The sequence below is a fragment of the Epinephelus fuscoguttatus genome, linkage group LG14 (genome assembly GCF_011397635.1).
Source record: "Epinephelus fuscoguttatus linkage group LG14, E.fuscoguttatus.final_Chr_v1".
Taxonomy (NCBI): domain Eukaryota; kingdom Metazoa; phylum Chordata; class Actinopteri; order Perciformes; family Serranidae; genus Epinephelus; species Epinephelus fuscoguttatus.
In genome coordinates, this window is record NC_064765.1 from 8742576 (window position 1) to 8769816 (window position 27241).

Consider the following 27241-nt stretch of genomic DNA (forward strand, 5'->3'; position numbering starts at 1 on the left):
ATATAAACAGCCCCCCCTCTTCCCTCCTCCTCCTCCTCGTACAGCTGAATGACACTGCACATCTGGCGCAGCCAACGCGAGCGATCCACGGTGTAGTAGCCACATCTGGTTCGCATGAATCCGCGTTAGAGGGGAAAAAACACAAAACGCACAGCAGTAAAGGGTCAGCAGTACCTTTATTTGATCTGAAATCCCAATTAAATCACAGGTACTAACTTAATTTAAAGATCATCCAACTTCAAGTGAATCCAACTCCTTTTTTTGTCACCTCTGATTTTCAGATTTTATCATCTACAAAAATTCTTTTACAGCGAGGATTTTACATTTTTATACACTTTATCAATACACCTGGAGAAACCCTGTAACATTCCCTCTGCAGCGGCTGATTGATGTCTATACAAAAAAAACCATGTAGAGCAGCTCTGGCCAGCTCTGGTCAGGTAAAACTTTTTAAATGTGCAGGTTTTTTTTGTTTTTTTTTTTACATTTTGTAAATATATATATTTATATTAACCATTTACAATCCTGATTATACAACTATCTAATTAGCAAAAAATGCAGGCACTTGACTTCCAAAACTTCCTTAGTGCCTATAAATAGGAAGAAAACCACCCATTTACATATATATAACTATATAATAGTACTGTACTTCAACATACATGTGAGCAGTCTCAAGCCTCTGATCAACCACAGTCCACAGTTACGGCCATAATTACAACGCTTGTTGCATATCACAGTCAGGCCGTCTGGAAAAGACAAGATTTAGCAAAAAAATGTCTTTATGGTTTAAACAGATGTACTGAACCACATAAATCTCTATGCAGGCTCCTGCTGCCAGAGTTTTAGGCAAGTCCTGGATCAGAAACAATTCACTGCATCGCTGCAAAGAAGAAAAGACTCAGGAGAAAATAAAAGCTGTCCAATGAAAGTCAGAGGATGAAGACTGAAGATGTTTCCTGCTGCAGACAGAGGTGATGATAAGACTCGACCCACATGTATTGAACTGCACACAGTGAGTTAACAAGGTCACTTGTGTTCAGAACAGGCGCGATGAGGGAAAATCAAACAACTAAATGAATTGTTTCTATGAAAATCTACTGGTGTTCTCACTCTGAATGAACTACAAGTTTAGAATGCTTCATCCTGCGTCCTTTTTTGATGTGGAGCCACTTCATTGAACAACTTGTAGGTCAACATGTGACAATAATGCTGAGATGATGTGTAAAGGGAGACTCTGTTGCATAGAGCAGCTATTGCAAGTAAAACTTAACCTAAAAAAACATTTAGTTTGTATCCCCTCCCAAAAAGGGAATATTAAGCCTTTATGAATTCTCTGATCATTTATTGTTGCAGAATATCTTTAAAAAGAGCAGCAATAAGTAGCAGAGCTGCTCAGAGTCTATGTAGTGTAAAACCTAACGTCTATCTGGCACTCTTTATTTGAGCAATCACTGCTTCAACAAGTCTTTGAGCACAGCTCCAGCGCTGGCCTCAGCTGAAACCGGCACAGGCGTGAAGGTAGGCAGAGCGTCAGAGATGGGCTTCATGAGCAGGTGACCTCCCGAGCCGCCGGAGCTGGAGCCAGCCAGCAGGGGCACCGCCGCAGAGCGAGGGGCCAGGAAGGGATTGGACTCGCCAGGTCTCTTGGCGACGGCTGCAGCTCCTGTGAGGAGAGTAAATCTAAATGAGGTTTGATGTGTTTGGAGATGTAAGGGAAAGAACAACGCCTCCCGTCTGACAGGACTGGTTAGGCACATGAGAGAAAGAAACATCCTGGCGGCGGTTGGTCCCAGAGGGGCCGTTTACCTGCGGCGGGGCTGGAGGCAGCACCGCTGGTCCGTCTCGGAGGCGGGGCGCTCAGGGGCTTGATGTCATGGACTGGAAGCCTTGGGGCCGGCAGCGTAGGGGTCGACTCAGTTTCCAGGAACTTTACAAACATCTCTGAGAAGGACTGCAACAGGAGAGGGCAGAACAGTGTGTAGAGATATTTCTGAAAGGGAATTCTGTTTTACATTTTAAACAAGAGTCTAAACTGAGGAGTTAGCTTCAGAGTTAGCTTCAGAGCCTGGTCAGGGATCAGTGTTTAGCCTGGGGGCATTTCAGCAGAGCATATGCCTGCCAGTTGAAGAATGTTTTTGTTGAACCAGCCTCTCTGCTGCCATCTCCCACATCCCTGCAAAAGTGTGTATAAATACTACACTGGCTAGATGGATAAATATTCTGTGTGTGTATGTGTGACGGTCTACCCAGAGAAACGGCTGGGCCCCTAAAAGGGTCCAGTGAATGAGCCCTCCATAAATCTACTTTACTCCTAACACTGCATGCGTGTGAGCTCTCACCTTGTTCAGATCAGTATATTTCATTTTATTGTTGTTGTTTTAATAAGTCACGGTGAATATTTTGTTTCACAATAAAATGTGGTTATCATTTCTTCTATTTAGGATGGAAGTAATTATTGCTGGCCTCCAAGGGCCCCTAGCAGCCGGGCCCAAGAAAGCTTTCCCCTTTTTCTCCCCTTACTGGCAGCCCTGGTGTACCCCTTTTTTTTGTTGTTTCCATTGTCAGTTTAGAAGCACAGTGCCATGCCAAGTTGTGCCCGAGATCGACATTGTCAGGAGTAGGTCCAAGAGCCGGGTCGCCTGCTCTTAAGCAGGTAGCGATGACGTCTTGCCAACCACAGCCAATCCCCGACAACCCCGCTTCTCCCCCTTAAACAAGCGCGTGTGTTGCGAGACTCTACTCCCCTCTGTCTGCAGGAGACCAGAGAGAGAGGCGTTTTCAAAAGTCTGTCTGTGTTTATTGGTCAGTGAATCTCTGTGGTTTGGAGTTGAGTTTCTCTCCTGCATCCTGTTTTTACTTTAGATTACATCTGCTTTATTTTACTGTTTCATGTTCGCTATCAGCCGTATTAGAAGCTGTGTGACGTTGCTGCTCAAAAACTCAACATTTCCTCATTTTGCTGCTCCACAATTTTACATAACAAAATAACAGGGGACTTTTACTGTGAAGAATCTGTAGGAAATTAAATGTTATTACTGACTTAGTGGAACTTTATTAGTGGCTTCTCTACAGTAAAGCTGAGTCTACTAATACAGCAGGGAGGGAGAGTAAAATCAGAAACAGCCACAGTGAGATGTTGATGAAGAGCTGCGGACCACAGGCTCTTACTGCACCTCTGCACCTCCAACAGGTAAACTTCTTTCACCTGCCCTGCTGTGGAAAAACACATGCAGCAAAAATAACAAGGGACTTTTGCCGTGGATCAGCCCGCAGCTTGTAAACATCAAGCCGTCATCAGTTTAGGACACACCTTCAAGAAGGTAGCCATGTTGTAATGGAAATGCAAATTCTTAAAAGTGTTGTTCTTTTTTATTTAATGGGAGTGAACATGTCATGTACAATTTGCACACTTTGCCTCTAACATTAAATGTTCTGTGTTTTGAGAGAAAGTGGAAACACTTGTTTCATCATTTGTAATAATGTTTCCATGCCTGACTGTATTTCTGTGATCTCTTCTCTTTTTTGGCAGCGGGCTACGCTCTTAAGTTGCCATGTTTTAAATCTTGCCACCACTGTAAAGCGACCGTAGCAAAGCTGTCGCTCGTCACTCGAGAGTCAGTCACAACCAATAAGAACTAGTCTGAGTAGTGTAATATAACAAGACAGACCAGAAGAGTTTCCCTCCATTTCATCCAAAACGCTCTGTCTTGATAATCTAACTCAGTGGTTCGGTCACAGTCCAAAAGTGTGTCGCGGGTCCGTTCTGAATGGAACGCAAGTGACTCACAAATGTTTCAAGTTTGTAAAAAAACATGCCAGTGAATCATCAGCACAGACTCTTTATTTTGAAGTGCTGTTTCCTGCTGTAGAGTGAGTGACTAACAGACAGCTCCTTGAAAAAGACAGCAAAAACTAAACTGTGTGGACGTTGAACTAAAGTCTAAGAAGAAATCTGGACCCAGTGGCTGCACCAGTTGGGAACCACTGATCTGACTTGAATCTAGCTTGTAATATTTCTCTCTATTTGCACTCAATTGGTTCTCAAAAGTGCGTCCTGTATCACTTCAATGCGGGGCAGGTCTTTTAGTTTCCAATTACGGGATGATTTTGAATTTTAAGGGACGGTTGGCAACCTTGGCGGCAGAGCTGTATGTGAGAGACATTATGAATGCTCTCTCAGGGTTAGGGTTAGGGTTTTTACATGGTTATTTTTAATGCATTTTGCCCATTCATTTATTTCATGGGATGTTTTCTTTTTGTAAATCCAAGTGTGCGTATCGTGCTCTCTTCTCCTCGTCTCACTCTGGACCTTCCCTTGGGAAAGAGACTCTGTGAGTGCTTTGTTTCTAAATGCAGGGAAGTTATGCTGATGCCATTTTTCTGGTGCTTGGTGATAACGTGCTGAAAGACAGTCCTGGGAAGTGTGGTCCATGTCCATTACACAACACAAAGCACAGTTAGACCCATTACTATTAACTCCTCTGTGTTCCACTGATGCAGAGCAGAAAATAAAAGACTTTATTGTCTACTTTATGCATGTAAAAGGCAGACATTTTTTGATTTGCATGTGCACAATCTGCTATTGAAAAGACACACTGACACACATCATGTCACCTCCACACAGGACACAATAAAACACAATCACAGTCGAAGCTACATTAAAAGGAGGAGCAGGAACTCGATGGTTAGGACTGAATCAATGTTGAAGAAGTATCAAGTGCTGTGTGCCGAGATATACAGTATAGAATATTGTGTAAAATATCAACTGTGTTTCTTACGTGGTTGAACCCTTGGCCACTGGTGGGCCTCTGAGGAGTGTTTGGGACACTCTGTGCTCCTCTGCCTCCCAGCCAGCTCGACACCCATCCAGTAACACCGTGCCGTCCGTCCTCCTCTAACATCTGCAGGTGGGAGGTAAGGAACAGCAGACAGATACTAATGATTTTTAAAAGGAAAAAAGTCTCAGAATCATCATAGACACCTAATATTTTATGATCAATGACACAAAGGAAGGTACAATGGAAACTGCTTGTAGGGATCACATCTGTCCCGCTTGATTTAGATCACTTTAAGCTGACGATTACGATAACTTTATTTCTAACGCAGATCACTATCTAACTGACATTTGTAGGTTTATTACAGTGAATCTAAACCTATTTTGTGTCAAGGACTCCTAAATTGATACGATTTTGCTTCAGGGACCTCCATTTAAAAAGATTAGGACCAAATTACACAGTTATCACCTAAAGTCACAGAGATAACTGTGGAGGAAATGAAGCCTATGAACAAAATAGTCACTCTTATGACTCTTAGGGTGCTTTTCATGAGGCTAACGTGTCTCCTTGCTTCCCTCATTCACATCTTAGCCCCTCGCAGCGAGCATATGAGAGAGATGTGAGGAGAAGACACGTGGGATACACCTGTGTTTCCTCACTCTGAGTTCCTCCAGAGAATCCTCCAAGAATGCTCTCTCCTTGCTCCTTGTCACCTCAAGGTGCATTTAAGGGATCTAAGATCCTCCATGATGGTGGAGGGCGAATGGTTTCCAGGTCACCCCTAGTTGAGGACTATTGGTTTATAACATTCATATAAAGGGATGACACTGACAGCTTGTTTCAAAAGAGAGCACAGGCCTTTGTGTCTAAATGCTACGCGGACCTAAGGTCTAGGTACCATCTCTGAAGGGATACTTTTGGTTCCAAAGGAACCATACTGAAAATGTCTGGTGGAAACGGGGCTTTTGTGCCCATGACGGCGGGCATTCAAAATGAGTACAATCTGTAGTTTGAGCCCTAGCACCAGCCAAAATCCAGTGATCTAAACTGGGAGATGAGCAGGGATATCTGGGTGCTGGTTTACTGTAGTTCATTTAGCAGGTTTAAACTCAAAGGATCCCTTAAACCAAGCAAAAGCATGAAGAGGCCAGGTACAGTAAACTTTACAGTCATACAGCTCATTCAGGCTATTTTTAAAGAGTAGATTTTCTTCTTTTTTCAAAGAAGCGGTCGGATTATTTCAGTTTTAATTGCCCTCGGTTTCCTTTCTGCCTGCCATCGCGTTCTGGAAAATTATTTTCTGGACCCACTCACTAGTTAAGCTTATACACAGGCACTCAGATTCTCTGCCGACAGCCCACACTCCTAGAAGAAACTCCAGGCTTTATCATTCATACTCCCAAATCATCATTAGCCTGGCAGGACTCAGCTGGATAGACACCATATATAGAGTGTATGGATCGCAGCTTTGGGCTAAAAAAGGCAGCAGAGGAGGGGGATACGAGCTGCTCTGCTGATTCTGAAAAGTCGTCTGGTTTTGTGGGACGCTTGGCCGCCGTGAACACGAGTTGAGTGGAAAAAGTTAAATAGCATTAACAGGAGATGAGGGAAGAAAGAAAAAGAAAGAAGTGAAGAACGACCTCCAACACAATAAAAATGGGTCTTCTGAGGAGTTGTAATCGCATTTGCCCCTCACCCTGTATCTGTTTTTCTTTAGGAGTGTTGGGTAATATGCTTTGGAATCGTTGGACGGAGTCCCACAAGGCTCCTGCCAGAAGATCTGGATAAGGAAATGCTTTCTTTTTCAGGGCTGAGCTCTGAGAGCATTTTCAGGGGCTGCTGGAGTTAAAAGTCACAGTTGAACAGTTTCAGGGTTTGTCTCTGAAGCATGTGTTGAACCAACTAATTAAATATTATGTCGGCTTATAAAGGTCAGTTGCACGCAGTCACAGTGACCTGGAACAGTGGCAGTTTGCAAATACTGGACTCAAGCCAGTATTAAGTAAGACGACTCTTGGGGTGAGCTGTTTAGCAACTGTCTTGTTAATTGTCTGTCTCTGTCAGCGGGCTTTGACACTGTTTATCATCAAGTGTCTCCCTGCTGTCATGCTTTAATAGACTGTTCTTTTTGTCATAATAAAGCAGTGTATCTGGTATTCAGACTACAGATGTTCGCGATTAGTCGACTAAACATTTCCTGTCAGCTCCAGAAATAATAGTCGCTAAAACTGAATACTGTACCCAAAGGAAAAAGGGGGGAGTTCGGATCACAATGCTGGACAAACGAGCAGCTCCGAACGACTCTACGTCTCTCTCTGTCTCTTTCACACACACTCTCAGACTCGCGTGAGCATCTGCGTGATTGGTACAAGTCCACAGCTGTCCGCGGATGTGGAATGCAGATGTTCCAGTCTTTAACACACTCTCGCCGGATGGATAACTGCTTGCTGGGCTGAGTGGGAGGTTCCTATGCTTGTCATTAGTTTAGCAAAAGGCGATCCTGAGAAGCCTGGATGTGTGTCTGCGAGTCAATTTGTGCACACATGAGCGGGTGATTTTAAGTGCAACCAAAGATACTCAAATAAATCTTTGTACATGTAATGTATTTGGTTGTTTGGCTGTAATTTTGCCTTATTGCCTTATTGGGCTTTAAGCCCACTGCCACAAACATAGCTCACTGTCTGTTAATGTAATTATACTGCCAAAATGTTGTATTAATAAAACCAAGTGCTGCCTAAAAACATTACTATGTGAATACGTGATTGCTTCAGTAAATACTTTGAATATGAGTCAAGGAATCTCCCACCTTATCGACGTCTTCTCTGCTCAGTCCCAGAACACTTCCCATGAGCCTCAGCACGTCGGCACGCTTGGTTTTAGGTGTGTGGAAGTATCCCAAGAACAGGTTTCGCATCAGGACTCTGGAAACAGAACAACATGAATAAAAAGTCATGATGTGATCCAAGATCCTGTTTTTATGCAGCTGCGTGATTATAAATAAAGCCTAAATGTATTAATATCAGTATTTGTTTACGTTTGTTTCTCCGGGGAAACTGAGGCACACAAGATTTATTTATAGCAAATCAAGCACTGCAAAGGCTGAGAGAATAGACCTCTTTCCCATAACTGTAGCTGTTCTGTGGAAACCATGCATCTCCAGCTATTTATGAACTAAAACGGCCCTATTTCAGTTTTGTGACTGTGCATTTTTGCTGTAATCCAGTGGATTTTTAAATGCTTCATTTAAAAATTTAATATCTCCAATTTTGGACGTGAAGGACTTTGTTTGGCTAAGTTTGCTGCAGCCACAGGCGAGGTTGTCTCATTGTCATAATGCCTTAAAAGATGAGACTTTATCTCATTTTTATGCTGCAGAGTGATTGTCTACAATCCCATGAAACTGTGGGAGAGAAAGAATGGAAACCACATGTGTTCCTAATCATAATCGCATTTAGATGAATACAAGAATGTAAGACTGACCACAGATAGGACTGAACTTACTTGTCTATCTTCCCCTCTGTGCTGTTCAGGAGGTTCATCAGTTTCCTCTGCGCTTCCTCCAACATCTCCTGTCTCACATCCACTGTAACACACACAGACACACACACAGGCACAGACACAGGCAGAGTGAAGAGATATATTTTGGCATAATCTTCATGTTCCTGTCCGAAATCTGCTGCTAAAGTTCAATTTTTTCAATGTAAAAACGACAACAACAAAAAACAAAACAGGAGGAAGAGTTTTGCAAATACACTGGAGATCAGGGAGGTTCTTATAGGGGTAAATGGACTTCCAGTTGACTTGCATACATACACAGATCTGTGTAAAAACAAGGCTGGAACCTCTCAGTTAATATTTGATTTTCAAGGGACATAATCAAGCCTGTGGATCACAATGCCTCTGGAAGCAACTGGATAGACTTATAGCCAGTCACAGCAACGAAACATGTGATGCAGCTGCAATTAATCACCATAGCAACCCCAGCCCAGGCAGGCTCTGGAAATCCGTGTCATGCAACAGACACTCTCACTCTCACTCTGAGGCGGTCAGTGTGAAAGGACTGTAACCAAGGAAACTTTCCTGACGCCAAAACTGTTCAGTAAAGTTTCATAAACCCAGAACCAGCCTCCATGTCCTGATCCGACACTCCATATTGGTGAATGCTACCTAAGCTAGCTACTCAGTGCTAGCTACAGTAGCACTGAGTGACGGAAAAGTGTAAACACAGAGTACAGAGATGAGCAGTGAGCATCAATATGTCTGTGAATGAGTGTTGCCATTTCTGCCATCAGAATTCAAAAACAGAACTTTACCAGAAAGTTCCAAATCAGCTGCAGGCATCTTGGTTGTGTTTGAAAATGCCTCAAAGGCGCTACTCCTTAGTGAGCTAGGTTTATGTTTTCTGTCACGTCCCCTGGCATTAGGGTGCACGCGGCAAAAATGACATAATCATTACTGCGTAAAGTGTGAATGCTCTGCAAGTTGTCAGTCAACGCATTGAACCTGCCCAGTATTAGATATTAGAGTTGCAACTGGCCAGAAGCGTGCCAGGTGGAAATCTGTCTGAACAGGACGACCAGACGTATCTACCAGAGCCAATAAAACAAGAGTGTGCAGATTCGTCTGATTTCCAGGCCACTACAAGTCTGGAGGGTTACAATAAATATGATGAAGAGGATCTTTAACCCTTTTCAAGTTGCACCTATTTCCTTGCCACGTAGTCATAAACGTCCTCGCTCTTTATAATCATATACAAACACAAATACTGGTTTGTATGAAAATATAGAATATAAGAAAGCAACATCAAAATATACCAAAATAATTGACTATATAATATGCTAAAAAAAATTTAGATTGTGCAGCAGACAGCATATTTTTTAATGCAGATGGACAGAAAAGTCTTTGAGGGGTCTTGAGTTTAGTGTTATACAAGAGGGGCACAAACTGGGGCTTTATTCCACAGACATACCAACGTTATCCCCTCACTGGTGAGACTGGGGATCGAGCCTTTCTCACAGCTTCACGACTATTAATAGACCCAATGTAAATTTTCCATAGGTGTCTGATTCATAAAGTAAATATATGTTCTCATATCAGGTCTGACTGGATGCGAGTCTGAGCAGCCGGAGAGGGGTGAAAAAAGAAACAGTCTGAGAATTTGCCGTGATGTAATGGTAAAATCTGACAGTGATAAGAGGGAAATCTGCTGAGTGTGACACAAAAATAATACAGGAGAACCTAACGCCAGCAGACAACCAGAGTTTCAATCACTCTGTTATTCAGACGATGATAAGAACATGTGCACGCTAAAATAAAAACGTGAGACTGGGAGAAAGAAAAAAAGATATTCAAAGGCTGGCAGATGCATTCCACTACATCTTAAACACTGAAGAGTGCTGCACTGATCTTTAAACCAAACAGATCTAAAATAGCATTTATTTTATTACAACCTTGTGAAGAGATACCTTTAATTTCCTGTAAAAGTGGAAGGCAGACGTTTATGAGGAGTTTTGTCTGATATCCTCATCATACTCTCAGGACACGTGCAAAAGTTGGCAGGTGAAAACACTCAGCTGCAGCTCACCTTGGTTCTTCAGCTCCTCAATCTGCTCCTCCTTTAGATCGAGCTGATCGGTGAGGCGAGACGCTGACTCCAGAGCGGCGGTGGCTTCGTCAAGGTTAATCTGATACAGAGCATGACACCGCCAGTTAATGTGGCCCTCAGGAAACTGCAGCTTTCATCAAGAAATATGTCACATGTGTTCACTTTGTGGCTTTGCTGTTGACGCCACCCGTCGGGTATGGATACACTAAACAGATTATCTGACCAGTTATTGATTGCTGGTTTACCTGAAGGGCAGATGCTTGGTCTTCCAGCTTCTCAGCTTTTCTTTTCCACTCCTCCTTCTCTTTCTTGTGCTTCTCAAGCTCTGCCGAGTACATGGCTTTCTCTTCTAATGGGGGAAGAGACAATTACTACAGGTAATATGGAATTCCATAACCACTCTACAGGCTCAAACTGCCTTAACAGCTGGCCAAAATACTCCAAAATACCAGATACTGCTTGAAGACCAGGGTCTTCAGCTGCTGACTTGCCTTGTTGAAACTGCTCTAGCACCATCTGCAGGTTGGAGAGTGACACCGCATACTGGTTGACCTGCTCCTGGGAGGTTCTGAGATGGATGAGTGCTTCGTCCCTCTGCTTCACCACCCCACTCAGCTGCTCCTGCAAAGACTCCACCTGCATGTTGGCCTGTTGGCTGGAGGTAGAGGGCCGGTAAGCAGAAGAAATGAGTGGATATACTTCATTAATATACTTTTATTGAATGCTGTGATCTCATTGAGATAAACTGTTTTGAGGGGTGGCAATGTGGGAAACTGACTTTACATGTCTTAGATCTCATACTGGAAGGTTTTACAGCTGAGGGGCTCAGGCAGCAAAGGTCTTGTCATCCTCAGTGTAAAAGTAAATATTTGGGAACTGCTGATAACAATAAAATCTTTAAGTCAATTATAAAATTGATGGAGAGCTAATGGAGCGCAAGTACTCTCACTCAAATCACTTAATTAGAGGACATTTTTTAGATGTCAAGCACGTAATATGAGAGACACAACATAAATCAAGACACATCTGTGTCATCTGTCAGTATCAGGGCATACAGCTGCATGTAATCTGTCTAACACTGTAGTTCAAATGTGTCATATGCTCCAGGAGGAGCAGATAAAAACAAAGCAACAGGAGACCTAAGATGGAGCCTTGAGGGACCCCACAAAAGAGTGGGACACCAGAGGAGGAAGCTTCTACCACGACAACAAAGTTGACTGACGTGAACTAAACTAGTGTAGTACTAAATCACCGATGCCAACACATTTTTTTAGACAGTTAATTAAAATTTGACAGTCCATTGTTATTTGTAAGGCATTTAAACATCTTTTTTCTTTGCCACCACTGACACCTACACTGAATTTTATGTGGCATACTAATCCTATACAATATCTAAACCATGGTGAAAAGGTGCAGTGATATACCCAATGATTGTGGTTTTACTTCATGCTGTATCCCAACCTCACACACACTGCGGTTTTAGTTCATGCTTACCTGGCATTCTCCACAGCACTCGAGGACGAGGCCAGCTTCTCGTCCAGCAGCGCCACCCTCCTGCGCAGTTCAGTCTCCCTGTCCTCTGCAGCGAGGGCTTCTCTCGTGTATGAGTCCTCAATCTCTAAGAGGTGATTACGCAACCTTTCCAGCTCCAAGTTGAGACGCTGTTCTTTGTCCCTCATGTGCTGAAGCTGTGAAGGAAACAGAAACATTATGACGTGATCAATATGATCAAAGGAGCAGAGGAGATTATCTTATCATCAAATCCTACTCAGAGGGCTGAATAAATTGTGTTTTGAAATGTAACATGGTGTGAAAACATTACTTGCTAGTGGTAAGATGCTTTCATACCATTTTAAATCCCCGGTTGAACATGACTGAATATTAACTTTGATGTGTACAAAATTGTTACCAAACAAGAAAAGATTAGATAGAATATCATGCACTGAATTTGTCTTGCACAGAAATCCCAGCAGACTCAATATGTCCACAGTTAAATTTAAAGGGTAATGAGAGAAATGTCATCTGTCCTACCTCAGTTTGTACTGCAGTGGTCTCCATTTGTTTTTGCTTGAGTGCCATCATTATCTGATCCCTCTCCTGCTGGAACGCCACAGCTTTGTCCTGCATGGACTTCAGTTCATTCAGGAGTTGATTCAGCTCACCAGAGTTACCCTGCAGCACATCATCAACAGTGTCAGAAATGTTATTATGTGAGGAATAAAGGACAAAAGAATATCACTGTTTCCAGTCTGAAATAACTTTGACAGCTACCTTTTTTCCATCAGGCAGCATGGGTACTCATCAAACCACACTACACAAACACTAGAAATGTTGCTATCTTGCATTAAGCTATACAAGATATATTCATTACAGAAAAAATATATTCAATTGAAAAAGCATCTCTCAACTAAAATGATCAAAATGTGTTCCCATAGTAATAATACAGAAAAATGTAAAGGTCCAGTGTGTAGGATTTAGGGGGATATATTGGCAGAAATGAAATATAATATAATAATTATGTTTTCCTTAGAGTGTCCCCTGAAAGTTATAATTGTCGTGTTTTCGTTACCTTAAAATGAGCCGTTTATATCTACACAGGGAGCCGTGTTACACTGCCATATTTCTACGGTAGCCCAGAACTGACAAACCAAATACTGGCTTTAGAAAGGGCTATTTATGTTGTTGCATGCTCAGGCCAGATACTGCAGTTAGAAGCTCCTCCACAACGACCAGCAGAGGAAAACCACTGATTTTTTTAATGTTAAACTGCTTTATTCAGGGTTTTTAGTCGCTTTAAATCACAGGGTCCGTTTGTTTTGGAGAGGACCTCTGTGGATAATCGGCTCTTGGTAAAAACCTCCCGAACATTTGAATCATAAATAAGGTGAGGACACATTGAGTTATTAGAGGAAAAAGGTGAGCACACATAGGCACTGGGCAAGTAGCCCATCTCTGACATGCCAAACAGCTTAGGAGAAACACTGATTTTTAATGTGAAACTTCTTTATTCAGTGTTTTTACCGGTCTTAGGCCCTGATCACACAGAAAGCGTTTAAGCAGCTGGAGGCGGCTTTTTGTAATTGTTTTAATGAGAATGAGAATTCTGTGGTGGTCACGACAACAAGTTCACAGTTTGGTGAAGCGGTAGCGGTTACTGGATACCCAGAGCTATACGGCCTGAAAATAGACAGAGACAGCAGGTTGTGAACAAGGCGAAGCTCCTGAACCAACTGGTGGTACTCCCTGTGACCCACCCTCCTTGTGCCCAACAAACTATTTGCTGACAGCCAAGTCAAGTACCCTCTGCCTGAACATTTTAGGAACTAGCCACTAGTTATTGGGGAAGGAATAGTAATTGATTACACAGGAAGGTTAGTGTACAGACATTTTTTTTTTTACTAGTGGCATTCAATTAAACAATAAGCACTGAAGGAAAAATCTCCCTAAATCTTTCACACTGGACCCTTTAAGAGAAACAAATAATAATACTGAAGTCTTAGTTGCCAACTGACCTGCTCTTTGTCCTTGAGCATCCTCTCCACAGTTGCAGACTTCTCGCTCACTGCACTCAGTTCAAACTCCTTCTCCCTCAGCAGGAGGGAAAACTGCATGTTGGTTTCCTGCAGCGCTCTGAACTCTGACTCTTTCTCTCGAGAGCGTGCAACCACCTGCTCGTTCTCCTCCTTCAGCTTCTTCACATCCAGTTCCAGGATAAGAGCGCGCTCTTTCAGGTTGGTCACCGCCTGCTTCAGGACTTCATTGTCATTCTCACGGTTACGTAGCGAATCGCTGACATGACTCAGCTGGTCGCCTTTGTTTTTGATGAGCAGGTCTTTCTCCCTCACAGACCTCTGCAGGGCCTCCAGCCTCTCTTTGACCAGCCGGACCTCCTCCGCCTGACTTCTCTGCTCACTCTCTGTGGCAGATGCTGAGTTGGAGAGCCGGTGGTTATTCTCCTGAAGAGTCCTGATTATGTTTTCCTTCTGGGCTAACTGAGTTTGCAATCGTGTAATTTCTTCCTGTAGTTTCTCATTGCTTGCTGTTGGAGACATCTGCTGGCTTGGAGCATCAGCTGTGAGAGAAGGTGCACTAGACTGAGCAGCTACAGCTTCAGGAGTCTGTGCCACGCTGTCCAGTTTACCCAGCAGGACATCCTTGGTGGTGCTGAGCTGGGTGATAGTCTGTTGGACCTGAGCTAGTTCCTGACTCAGACTTCCCAGCCTCCTTTCCTTCTGCTCATAGCTCTGGATCAGTCCAGCATAGTCCACTGACAGCTTGGAGCTGCAGTCGCTGTCAGCGGAGACCTGTCCCTGTAGTTTGATCAGCTCCTCCTGCAGCTGAGCTGACTCATGCTGCATGTTCTTGACCGTGGTGATCACCTGCTGCTTCCACTCCTCCATCTTCTTCACCTGCTGTTTCAGTGTGTCCCTCTCCTGTAGAAGCTCCTCAAACTGGTTGCTGCTGACGCCCCCAGAGCCGGCGCCGGACTCTCCTCCTGAGGACTGCAGGACGGTCACCAGGGTTTGGCACTTCTGGGTTAAAGCATCAATCTCTATGTCCTTCTCCCTGATGATGCGGGACAGGTTCTGGATGGTCTCCTTGAACATCTCTTGGCTTCCTGTGGGATCGCTCATGTTGGAGAGGCGCTGGTTCTCCTGCTGAAGCTTCATCAGGGCCGCCTCCTTCCCTGCCATGATGTCCATGAGACGGTGATAGTCAGAGCGAAGCTGGCTGTTCTCTCTGGTCTTCTCGTTGAGCACGGCCAGCACTTGCTCTCTTTCCACAGCGTACGCCTGCAGCTGCTGCTGTAGGAACATGACATCCTGGCTGTGTCCGCCACCCCCGACCATGGACACTCTGGCATGAAGCGCCTGGATCTCCAGATCCTTCTGCAGGATCATCTGGGACAGTTTGCCCACTTCATCACGGGACACCACCAGCTGATCCAGCTGTTTGGCAAGTGAGAGGTTCTTCTCGTTCAGCTGGCTGATCTCAGTCTCTTTCTCCTTGATGCCTTTCACCAGTCTCTCTATATCTACCTTAGAAAGGTCGTGTTTCTCGTTGCCGTTCTCCTGATTTAGAGTCTGCGTCTTCTCCTCCTGCAGGATGACCTCTCCCTGCACAGGAGGGAAATCGGCACGAACTCGACTCTCACTGAGCTGATCTACAGTCTGCTTGAGGCAGGATATCTCTTCATCTCTGGCATTGATGAGTCTGTCGTAGTTAAGTGTGGTCTGCTGATGGCGAGCATGAGCCTGCTCAAGCTCAGTCTGCTGAGTCTGGAGGGACTGCTGCGAGAGAAGGAGAGAGGCCTGCAGCTCTTCCACGGTTCTCCTCAGAGTCTGGACCTCCTCCTCCTGACCACTCCTGGAGGACTTGAGCTGTGTGATCTCTGTCTCCAGCTCAGTGATGATGTCTAAGGTCCGGGGCTCAGTCAGAGGTTGAGGTCTGCTCTGCTGATCCCTGAGTCGGTCGATCTCTTCTTTCAAATGACTGTTGTCCTCCTTCATACCCCCCAACTGCTTATCTTTCTCCTCTAGTGCCTGTTTGAGAGCGTCCGCTTCCCTTGTCAAGACTGTAATACGGTTCTCCATCTCCTTCTGCAAATCTGAAGCATTTTGTTTTAGTGTATCCATGAAGGTGTCCTTCTCCTGCAGCAAATCTGTCAGCTGCTTCTGCCCTGCAACAGTGATGGAGAGCATCTCATTGGTGTCTCTGTGGTCAGACGCCAACTGTTCTATGTCTCTCTTCAGCTGAGCTATCTCCATGTCTTTCTCCTGGTTGAGCTTGATGGCTCGCTCATGCTCCGTCTGTAAAGCGGAGGCATCCATGGAGCGTGCGCGAGTCAACTCCTCGATGGTCTGCTGGTACTGTTTCGCCTGTTCTGCTAAAGTCTTCTCAGTCTGCCCCAATTCACCCTCCAGTTGAGTTTTCTCCAGCTTCAGAGCTTCAATACGAGTTTCCTTCTCCCGTACAGTCCTGTTCAGAGCTGCCTGGCTTTCCTTCATCTGCTTGGTAACTTCTTCAGCTTTACCCAAAGCCTCCTCATTCTCCGCTTTCAACCTCCTGTTCTCTATCTTCAACTCATAGTCCTCAGACATCGCCTTCTCCTGAGAGCCCCTCAACTCGTTCAGTTCTCTCCTGAGTTCCATCAACTCCCTCTCCTTCCCTGCTAGCTTCTCTCTAGTGTCCTGTGCCTCACCTCCTCTCTCCCCCGCTTGATCCACCTGTGCTTTGGCATAAGAAAATTGCTCCTCTTGCTCCTGAAGAGTCTTCTTCAGCTGTGTGATTTCTCTACGTGCCTCCCTGCTCTGCTCCTGCGCATGTCCAAGTTTATCCTTCAGCTCCTTCACTGTCCGTTCCAGCTCCTGTTTGCCCATATGCAGTTCGTTGAGGGTGAAAGCACTGTGGCTCGTTTTCTCTTTTTGGGACTCCAGCTCTTGCTCCAGTGCCCTCTTCTGCTCTTTGGTTGTGTTCAGCTCTGCCTCGGCCTCCTTCAGCTGTCCAGAGAGCTGCTCCTTCACCGAGATCATGTGCTAGGGACAGACAAAGCAGAAACAAAATAAAAATTAATAAATTTGTTTAAATTTTCCTCATTGTGTTTCCTTGTAAAAGATTTCTACAAATTTTCATTTCAAAATGTCCTACTTTTCTAAGTTTTAGCTTGATTTGAAAGCTTTAATCATGATTGCTCAGCATGATGCCTTGATGGTGACTCAAGACTATAAAACCCAGTCGGCTAAGGCCACATCCACACTAATACGTTTTCATTTAAAAACACAAAGACGAAAACTCTGTACACGCAAGCAATTTAGCACTATTTCAGAAATAATCTCCGTCCATACTAACACGCCTGAAAGCGCATATCGCATGGACATTCATGTACACTGGGAAAGCACATGCCAATGTAAACAGGAAGGAGATTGTCTGCTCTGCAGTTGGCTGCTTAGTTGCAGAAAATGGAACACAGAAAGTGAAAAATAATACCAAAGATTTCCTTGCTTGGACTGCCAAAGATGTTGAACTGTTATTGAAAGTAAAACGAGTAAAACGAGTATAATGCAGTCGAGGCGGTAGAAAACAGATCTGGAGTTACTGAAAAGCAAATGTGGTAACATATCAGAGCGATACCTGGAGCATTATCCATCACCAGAGGAAGCCACAGCGATGGGAAAGGAGTACCCACACGAGAAGAATGACTACACAAAAGCTATGTAAGTTTAGCTATAATGTTTTGGCTTGACACATCGTGACTAATTACTGCTTATCCGAAGCTGGGTTGCTAAGGCAGCAGGCCAAAGCGTTACAGGTGTCCTTCTCCCCAGCAATGCTTTTCTGCGTTATATAGATTTAAAATAAATTTTATTAATAATACTATTATTACATAGTGACAAAGAAAGTCAGTCAGTCAGTCAAACCTGTGTTGCTTCCTGGTTTTGCCGGTCCAGTTCCTCCAGCTCAGACATCAGAGTGTCGCGTTCCTCCTCAATGTTTCTCAGGGCCTTTTCTCTCCTCTCCAGCTCCGCCTTCAGAATATCCACTGACTCTGATTCATCAGACTCAGCTTCATTATTGCTAATGGTTTGCTCCTCTGCCTGTTTTAGTCTTTCTTGCAGATTAAGCTGTGAAAAGACATGAAACCCCAGAATTATACTCCATGAATTTTTGCTATAATCCAGAATGTGTTCTTTTATATCCCATTATTAACACTATATAAAAAACTAACAAGTGTAGGTAAAACCATTTGCCGATTTTTTTTCTGTCTTACCAATATTTTAACACGTAATAAAATTATAACACTATGTTCAATATTGCTTATGTCACAACCAACACATTGACTAAAACAAAGTGTGCACAGACACACACAGTAATTGTCAGTAAAGCTAACACAGATAATTCGAGCAGCCTGTGGTGAATGCAATCAGACGCAATAGATTAACAAACCTTTTCTTCTTCTAAGTCTTCCTTTTCTTGTCTCAACGTCCCAATAATTGTGTTCAGCTCTAAGATGTCTGCGTGCTCAACTTCTTCCTTTGGTCCTGCCTAAATGTACCAAAAAAAAAAAAAAAAAAGTTGGAGAAGACATTAAACTGAGAGGATAAATCATGAAAATGTACCACTCTATACAGTATAAATATTCAACATGACTCACCTCAACCAGGCTTTTAAGTTCCTCTATTTCTTTTTCGGCAGCTGGAAAGAAGAAATTTTAATTAAAATGCAGATTAATTATGAAGAAAAACAACCTATGGCTTACAGTAGAAGTCCATGACATTATTCTGCATCTATGCCACACTGATTTTAGAGCTTTAATTAAGTGGTATTCGACATAACAAAAAAATAATGACAGTATACCTTCAAGGTTTTTTCTCAACACTTGGATCTCGTGCTCCAGCTGGGCTTTCTGCAGAGACTTCCCCTCCTGCTCTTGTACTCGTGTCTGCAGCTCAGCTACAGAGGCCTGCAGCCGCGTGTAGTTCTGCAGCAGCCCGGTGTTTTCTTCCTGGGCTTCGTCCTTCTCCAGCTGTAGCGATGCCTGTTTCCTCTGCGCCTCCTCCAGACTGGCAGACAGCTCGGCCAGCTGCTTCTCCCGTTGATCTGCCGCATCCTGCAGGGAGCTTATGGTTTTCTGCAGTTCAGCCACTTTGGAGGTATCTAATGAAGGAGTTGCTGGACCACCACCTGGAGAGAAAGATTTGTAGGAGGGAGCTCATTTTGTGTGTCGTGCTTGAGTAGACACGCTTCACAGGAATAAAACATGTTAAGTCACAATTTCCTCAGTAACATCTCCGAATTCTTGTTTCAATAGGAAATACCAAAGTGAGGCTAACCACTCTGAATCTGTTCCTCCAGCTCCTCTATCCTCTCCTCGTACTCTGCTAAGTCCTCTCTGTGTCGCCGTGTGATGTCGGCCATCTTCTGCCGCTGGGCATCCTGCAGAGCCGCCAGTTCATGCTGGTGTTCATCCACCTCACGACTCATCTCCTCTCGCAGCTCCTGTTCCAAAGCAGCCATAACATCAAGGTTAGAATCTCAGTGTCACTACGTCTGTGCAAGCTGTTGTCTTAAATTATTCAAATCTACACTAACTGAAATTTTGGCCACATTGGGACCATGAAAAGAAACTGTAAACACAACATTGACAGGTATAAAGCTCCACTGCGTTACCAGCTGTGTTAAACTTGCTTTTAACTATGTGTTTGTCTGCGCATGATTACTGCCTCGCGTATCCTGCGTCCGTTTGGAGTGTTGGTTGTGCACATCCTCAGAAATTAACACTACGCATGCTCAAGATGCAACACACATGAACGGCAGGGGCTGTGTAACATAAGTACTTGCCATTTTCCTAACATGCTTAATTTAGGAGCCTTATATACCAACCACAATGGTGGCGCTGCCGCCTTTTCTACTGTGATCTCAGAATTAACAATATAGTAACCTCCTCAAGTGTCGCCATGCAATCAGGAAGATGTACACTGTCTGAGTTCTCTGGTGTGCCCTGTAGTGGAAACCCCCAGTAACACGCGCAGTACATGGGCGAGTGTGTGACAATTACGGTCAGGACACAGCCACTTGTCTGCACAAACACATAGTTAAAAAGTAAATATATCTTCGGCCTAACGCCCAGTATAGATTGGTGATTTTGGGCTGTCCTAGACGAAAGATGACCAACGTGAAAGAAATGAGGCGATATCTTTGGTCATGGCTCTGAAACAGTGGTCCTACGCTACTGCATCGTACGTCGTAGCCTGTGATTCAGTAGGCACTGTCATTGTACAGTCCGCATACATCAACACTGATGTTAAACCCAAGTTTATAAGATCCATGACGCACAGTGTAGATGCACTAAACTTAGACGATTGCTAAAATCTCACAGTCCAAAAGAGGGTTAGGAGAAACTTAAGAGTAGGGCAATGCAAGCAACTTTTTCCACATACACACTGATCTCTAATACATTGTTAACATAACCATATTGATTATAGCATCTTTAAGATTTAGATTCCACTATAAAATACATTTTTTCCAGAAACAATGAAAAGTTCACCTTAATGGTTCTTTGAAGTTTGACAATCTCTCCCTGGTCGCCGTTACCACCTCCTGCTGCTGTTGATGCCTGAAATAACAAAAAACAACAAATTAAATGTCAGCAAAAGCACAAACAGAATAAATTTAATTGAGTTTTAGCTGTGCATCAGCATGTCTTAGCATTTGTTTTAACCAATTCAGATCAGACTAAAACAAATGTAAGATGGTTTCTTGTGACTGTCTTAACTTGTAATATCTGACAAACTGTGTGGCAACCCTCATACATGTGGTACCAAAACCTGCAAAAAAAAACAACCATAGTACTCATTTGAAAGTCATGTTTTCAGGGTTTAATGTGGCTTAGCTTTAAAGCCTTGATTCTTTAGTTAAGGAATATGTCAACATTTTGGGAAATGCGTTTATTCTCTTTCTTGCTGAGTGTTAGATGAGAAGATTGAAGCTACTCTTGTATCTGTGCACTAAAACTAAGCTACAACTGGGAGACAGTTAGCTTAGCTTAGCATAAAGACTGAAAACAGTAGGAAACAGCTAGCCTGGCTCCTTTCAAAGGTAACAAAACCTCCTGTCAGCATCTCTAAAGCTTAGAAATGATTAAAGATTAAACACTATATATTGTTTGTTTAAGCCATGGAAATCCTTATAAAAACAGTGTATATATAATAAAAGTGTAAAATCAAAGTTTGGACAATTGATATTTTTCTGGGTCTTGTAGACCTTGAAGATGTCAACTATTCCTTGAACTGGACGACCCAGGTTCAACTCCCTCTACCAGAAATCCATCCTGCTACATCATCAACTTCTCATCAACTTTACCTGAGACATTCTCCTCCAGTGCGCCACCTCAGCCTCCAGACGCGTGACTTCTGACGACAGCCGGTTGATCTCCTGCTGCGACCAGAGGACGTCGCTGAAGTCCATTTCGTCACTGTGGAAGCCCTGGTGGGACCCTGCAGGCCGTGACAGGAAAGAGGAGACAGAAGAGGAAGTAGTGGTCGAGGAAGCAGTGGTGACGGGCAGCACGGCGGGGCCGATGGAGGAGGACTGAGCTGAGTGCTGCAGCTTCTGGACTTGCTCCTGGAGTCCACTCTGCCGAGCTTTCAGGTGACTGATCTCCACCTGGGAGGAGACAAAGAAAACTTTAGGACCCTTTATACCAAGCACTAACATAAAATTGTTTTACATAAATTGTATGGATGTGTTTACTCAAGATGGCATCTAACATTTAATCTAAATATAGGGTTGCGGGTACAGATGGTACAGAGGTACCATCTAAGTGCTTTCATTACAAATATACATACATCTTTCTGTTGCAGGAGGGTTCTGTACTCTGCAGACTGTGCTTTAATCTGGATCTCTGACGCCTCGTGCTTCTCCTCCAGCTCTGCATGGAGCTTTCTTAATCTCTCATACTGCAACAAAGAGAAACAGAGAGAAGAGAGGAAGTCAGTAACATGGAAATATGCAGGAAATTAATATCTGTCTCTTCCCCTTAACAGGAAGGTGGTCAGAGCTTTAACAGATGCTGAAGGACAATTTGGCTGGAATGAGGCTTGTCTTATACTAAATATTTCCAGCAGGCCTCATTTCCTAATCTGTGGCTCTCTCTCAGCTTCAAGCCCATTTGTTCCTAATGAAGACATAATTTCTCAAGACATGTCACAGATATATAGTTTTATTCTTAAAAAGGTTTGACACTTCACCAAAGCAGCTGGGCACTGTGGCTTTTATCAAATGTCACTTAAAAAAGGGGCATACAGTACATTTGTTGGGGACTAGTTTTAGCTGCGGATTAATACACAATTGGTGCTCTGGAGAGTATTTACAGCAGCAGGACGGTGTCTGTGGGACTGACTCAGAATAAACTACAGTCTGTGTATTCAAGGAAATGAAGGAAAATGTCACCCAGGGCAACAGTGTGACTCACTGATGTTTTTTTTTTTAGTTTTTGGACAATAATGAAGCTGTGTGATGCAGAGGATTAAAATACAAACGAGTCTCGATGCACAGAAAATTTAAAGTTAAATTTGTTGTTGGTTTTGGTCTTTTAACAGGATTTGATGACTATAAGCACCCCCCTTACTTACTGATATGATTCGCATTGTGCAGGGAGAATCTTTATCTGCAGCCCCTTCCTTTGTTGTGCAACCATTTTAAGGTTAAGTACACTTTTCAACACTGGCATTACGAGCACCTCTGAGACACACAGGAACCACTGAAGGTCAAGACCATACATGCCTGAGGCAAACAACAAATAACAACACTTAAAATGGTTGCATTTTCAAGGCTCCCACTCTTTTTTTCAGGGATCTTTTCCAGGCCATTTTCAGTGAAGACCTCACTGATATGACAGTCAGAGTTTGGATTTGATCCATCATTTGGCATCACAGCCTCATGAAGGGACGGAGCTGTCCTCCCTCTCTGTCCTCCACATTCTGTGTGCATTCCACAACCCCCCTCCTCTTCTTCATCATCATCGCCTTGAATATCACTATCTGACCTGTTGAGTGCGAGCTATCTGAGTCATGAAATGATTCTGTGCACCCTGTTCCTCTGTCTTCTTGTAGCTGTGTCCCATCGCCACATTTTCTTCACTGATTCTGGGTCAAACAACTTTCTAAAGGCTCTGACAGACGCAAAAGACAAAATTTAGCAACTCAGTGTGTAAACATGATTGACGCAACATGAGGTCGTTTTTATTTTTTTAGACGTGCGACAATTTCAGACAAGTAAAAAAAAAAAACTGTCTCAGTGTGTTAAGGCCTTTACAGCTGTACTTTTCCTGCTATAACAAGTCAAAACGTCCATGGTGAGAAAGGCACACAGTATAGTTTGACTCCTTGACTCTAAATAAGAGCACGAAGACTCTCACCTCAGATTTCTGAGTGGCAAACGCAGCCTCGACTTCGGCCAACCTGGAATTGGACACCTGCAGTTCTGTGGTAGCATCTGCAGTTACATGGAGAAAACAGCATTGAATATATCATGATGTGTAGAGTCAGACAGCGAGGATTAAATGCAAGCATGGTCAACAAACATAGCTAAATGTTTTTACGTACACAGCGTTTAGCCACTATGGCCCAAACCTATGAAACAGTCTGCCAAAACATCTAAGGGAATCCAGCTCTGTGGACGTGTCTTTAAAGAAACCCTAAGACATATCTTTTTAGCTCGGCTTTTACTTTAGGTGCCTCATCATACTTCTATTTTGTCTTGTCTTTGGTCTTTTATACTATTTTTATCCCGTGTTTATGTGTTCTGTTGACATTTATTTATTTTAAACATTTTATCATTTATTGTTGTAATTTTTAGTTGTTTGCTTGGTATTTTTTTCTGTTTTAATCCTGCTCTGTGGAGCTCTTCAGGCTGCATGAGTGTATGAAAGGTGCCATATAAATAAAGTTTGATTTGATTTTGATTTAAGAAAAACACAGGATTATTCTCTTTCTGTTGTCTTGTGAAATGTATTTCAAAATGCTCCCATGAACACTGCACATTCAAGAGATAATAACTGGTGCCTTTTTGTCCTTCTCCGAGTCACACACACACACACACACACACACACACACACACACAGATCTGTTTAACCCGGCTCACATGACAAACAAACATGCACAGCTGAGCGGGCCAACATTTCTAGAGGTTTTGTCAGTTATGTGATCTCTGCCAACACATGACATTACTGCACAAACTGAATCAACTCTACAGGCAACTCTCGTTCCAGCTAATGTCCTCTCTTTTTAAAATGTACTCATGAGATGGATTTTTAAGGCCTGACAAGCAAAATGCTTCACAGCTGGCCCGCTGCTCCACACTCAGTGATAAGAATTCATTCTTTTGTTTTTTTGATTAGAGCTGTGAGTTGGAGATCTGCGGCCAAAGTTCTCTTTGCGTCAGTGCTTTATCACTCGCTGTCTGTTTGCTTCAGAGGGATGGTGCTTTTGGGTTTCACTGGCCAAATGGGAGGAAGCTCTTTGGATAGAAGCTCCAAAATTATTGCATTTTTGACATCATGAAATATTCACGAGCCGAGACTGACACAAAACAACAAGCAAATCAGTGACTTACCGTAGAATTAAATCAGAATCATGCTCCAACGTTTCGAGGGAGGATATCATTTTAGAATTGAATTTTGTCATGAAGGATGTAATCTGTGTCGTTATCAGGCTGCTCAGCTCCACTGACAATGGGACCTCCCAACAAGGGAGTGACTGCATCGACTGAGTATGTCTACTTTAGATTTTACACCCACGTAACTTTTAAGTTTAAGTTCTATAGATGTTGATACAGAGGAACATGCTTGACTTTTATACATGTATGACAACATTCCAGCGTCACGCATCAGACCAAAAACTTCTGATGCAGATCTGACATATGAAGTTAGACCAAAGTATGTGGGTCAGATTTTAAACTGAAGAAACACATGATTAACCCATGATACAAGTAGCTGCATGAGCATTAGGTAGAAGGGTGTACTTTGGTAGAAAGAAAATAGTTCCTACATGAAACTGCTCACAACAAGGTCTGTGGATTATCTTGAGTAACCAGGTCATGATTTCTGGAAAGAGACATTGCTGTTGATTTTTTCAAATGTATTTTTTGTTGCTTTGAGCACCACAAGCTGAGTGCCATCTAGTTCCATTATATTAGAGAGAAGCCAGACATCTCTTTATCTCCAACACTCTGCAACTCACACCAAAACAACCTAGATTGATAAACAGCACTACAGGTAAAAGGAAAAATATGTCTTTTTGATTCTGAGGCGAACTGTCCCTTTAATGCTACTGACTCAAGTCAGAGGTCTTCAGTCTGTTTTCCAGGTTCATTCTCACACTGTAACCTGATCCTGACAGGAAAAGTCAGACCATTGTGTTTTGTGAGCGGTGCTCTCGCCTGTGTTTAATAAAGAGTTGTTTATAATCCTGTGCGTTCAGTTAGCTTGAAGCACAGACGTGGAATTAACTGCAAATATGTGGCTGTAACATCTACACATTTAAGACCAATGCAGTGGAGTGGAGGCAGAGTTTTTGGCACTGCACACTGTAAATTAAACTGCACACTGTACATCATCCTGACAGCCTCAAACCTTAAATAGCTATAAACTACAGAAAGGAAAAAAAAAATTAAGAGTCAGTCAGATTTTAATGCCAGCATTCAGTTCAGCTCACTGCTGATGAAACCGTTTGGATGCAAACAAACGTTGTCATGCAGGCAGTCCGACTCATTCAGTGTCAAAAGAGCAGCAATGGAAAAGATTCTCAGTGCTGTAGTGTTTGCATATCTCCACATGAGAACAGGAATATCTTTAAAACATAAGACAAACAAAGCAGCAGTGAAGATGAATTAATTCAGAGCATCACTAATTCGTTTCCTCATTTAACTGAGTCAGCTGCTTCCACTCTGAAGGGTATCGGCCTTTCAGCTGTGTGTTTGAGCTCTGATGTTAAATAATCCAGGATTGGGTTCCGCATCTTAAGAAATGAGCCATCATTATAAAGACCGCACTCATCCTTTCATGAAGTAAAACACTAAAAGTCTCTCTGTAACAAACTTTACTGTGGGAGGAGTACCTTTAACCTGTTTTAACAGAATGCATTTACTAGCAAGGAGCAAAAGCTTGTCCAGCAATTTGTTGTGATAAATTAGAAAGAGATATTTCTTTAGAGGGAAAAACTAGTATGGATTTCAAGATTTTACTGATTACTTTAAGGCTCTTCATGGTCTCTCTCCCAGCTCTATCTCTGACCTCTTAGTACCGTACACGCCAGGATGCACTTTAAGGTCCACAGGCTCACCTGAAAGCTAAAGCGGACAGAGCGTGTGCTGTCAGGGCCCCGAGGCTCTGGAACAGTCTGCCCGAGGAAATCAGGCCGGCCGAGTCAGTGATCTCTTTTAAGTACCTTCTTAAAATATGCTTTTATTGAAGAGCCTTTCCTGATTTTACTTAAGTTTTAAGATCATTTAGACTGTCTTTTATTTCCTCAGTTTTTATACACTATCAGTTCTTTTTTCAGTTGTTGTTTTTATGTCTTATCTGTTTTAATTATTGGCATGTAAAGCACTTTGTAACTTTGAAAAGACCTTTATAGAAAAATATTCTATTGTTAATATAGTACGAATAGCTCTGGATGCTACAAGTGAGGGAAAAATTCAATACAGCACAGTAGAGCGATATTTTTGTGTGGCAATATCGTATCGTCGTCACAAGTATCTTGTTTTCTTATTACATAAATTAATAATATTACAAATGCAAATTAAACTTTTGGTAGGCTACTATATATTTTCAGTCCACTAGAGACATTTAGCTGCAATAAAAATGGCTGGAGTGAGATGATCAGACTGAAAACTTAATCACAATGCTCAGCATTCTGCAATAATATTGTGTCGTGGCTGTCGTGAGCATCATGATAATATTGTATGATGGGGCCTCTGGTGATTCCCACCCCTACTGGATATTCTCCTTTTGTAGTCTTAAAGATATCTTTTGATATTGTGACAGTGCTCTAATATATTTATAAGTGAAAGACAGTATTTCACTGCTCAGTCTAATGTGCATCCTTCTTTCTATCATGAATATGGTGTGATTTGCTTCTATTTATGGACTCTGCTTATCTCACAGTGCTTCTTAAGACCAAGATCTTTATATTTCAGTTCCCTCTAACTGGCAGATGCAATGAAAATACCAACCAGTCAAAATAAACATTTGTTTTCTGATGTTTTCTAGCTCTGTGTCCCTGTGTTTCACATCACTTACAGAAGGTCAGCCAGACCTTTCTGGTGTTTTCCTGTTACTGGATGCTTTATTGATAATTTAAGC

General features: G+C 42.9%; 1 protein-coding gene across 1 annotated transcript in view; it reads right to left on the reverse strand.

The window, feature by feature from the left end:
* Positions 1–159: 159 nt before the first annotated feature.
* Positions 160–27241, reverse strand: part of trip11 (thyroid hormone receptor interactor 11) — a 28174-nt gene continuing 1092 nt past the window's right edge. Inside the window, exons 2-21 of the mRNA XM_049595560.1 lie at positions 23297–23373; positions 21726–21836; positions 21241–21543; positions 20426–20494; positions 19212–19377; positions 18736–19062; positions 18533–18573; positions 18325–18423; positions 17799–18002; positions 13893–16916; positions 12412–12552; positions 11875–12068; positions 10872–11035; positions 10626–10729; positions 10360–10459; positions 8277–8358; positions 7582–7696; positions 4779–4901; positions 1807–1951; positions 160–1663 (exon numbers count right to left, since the gene is read on the reverse strand). Of these exons, the coding sequence (XP_049451517.1) occupies positions 1449–1663; positions 1807–1951; positions 4779–4901; positions 7582–7696; positions 8277–8358; positions 10360–10459; positions 10626–10729; positions 10872–11035; positions 11875–12068; positions 12412–12552; positions 13893–16916; positions 17799–18002; positions 18325–18423; positions 18533–18573; positions 18736–19062; positions 19212–19377; positions 20426–20494; positions 21241–21543; positions 21726–21836; positions 23297–23373 (5804 nt within the window). The 3' untranslated portion in view covers positions 160–1448. The remainder of the gene's footprint in view (positions 1664–1806; positions 1952–4778; positions 4902–7581; positions 7697–8276; positions 8359–10359; positions 10460–10625; positions 10730–10871; positions 11036–11874; positions 12069–12411; positions 12553–13892; positions 16917–17798; positions 18003–18324; positions 18424–18532; positions 18574–18735; positions 19063–19211; positions 19378–20425; positions 20495–21240; positions 21544–21725; positions 21837–23296; positions 23374–27241) is intronic.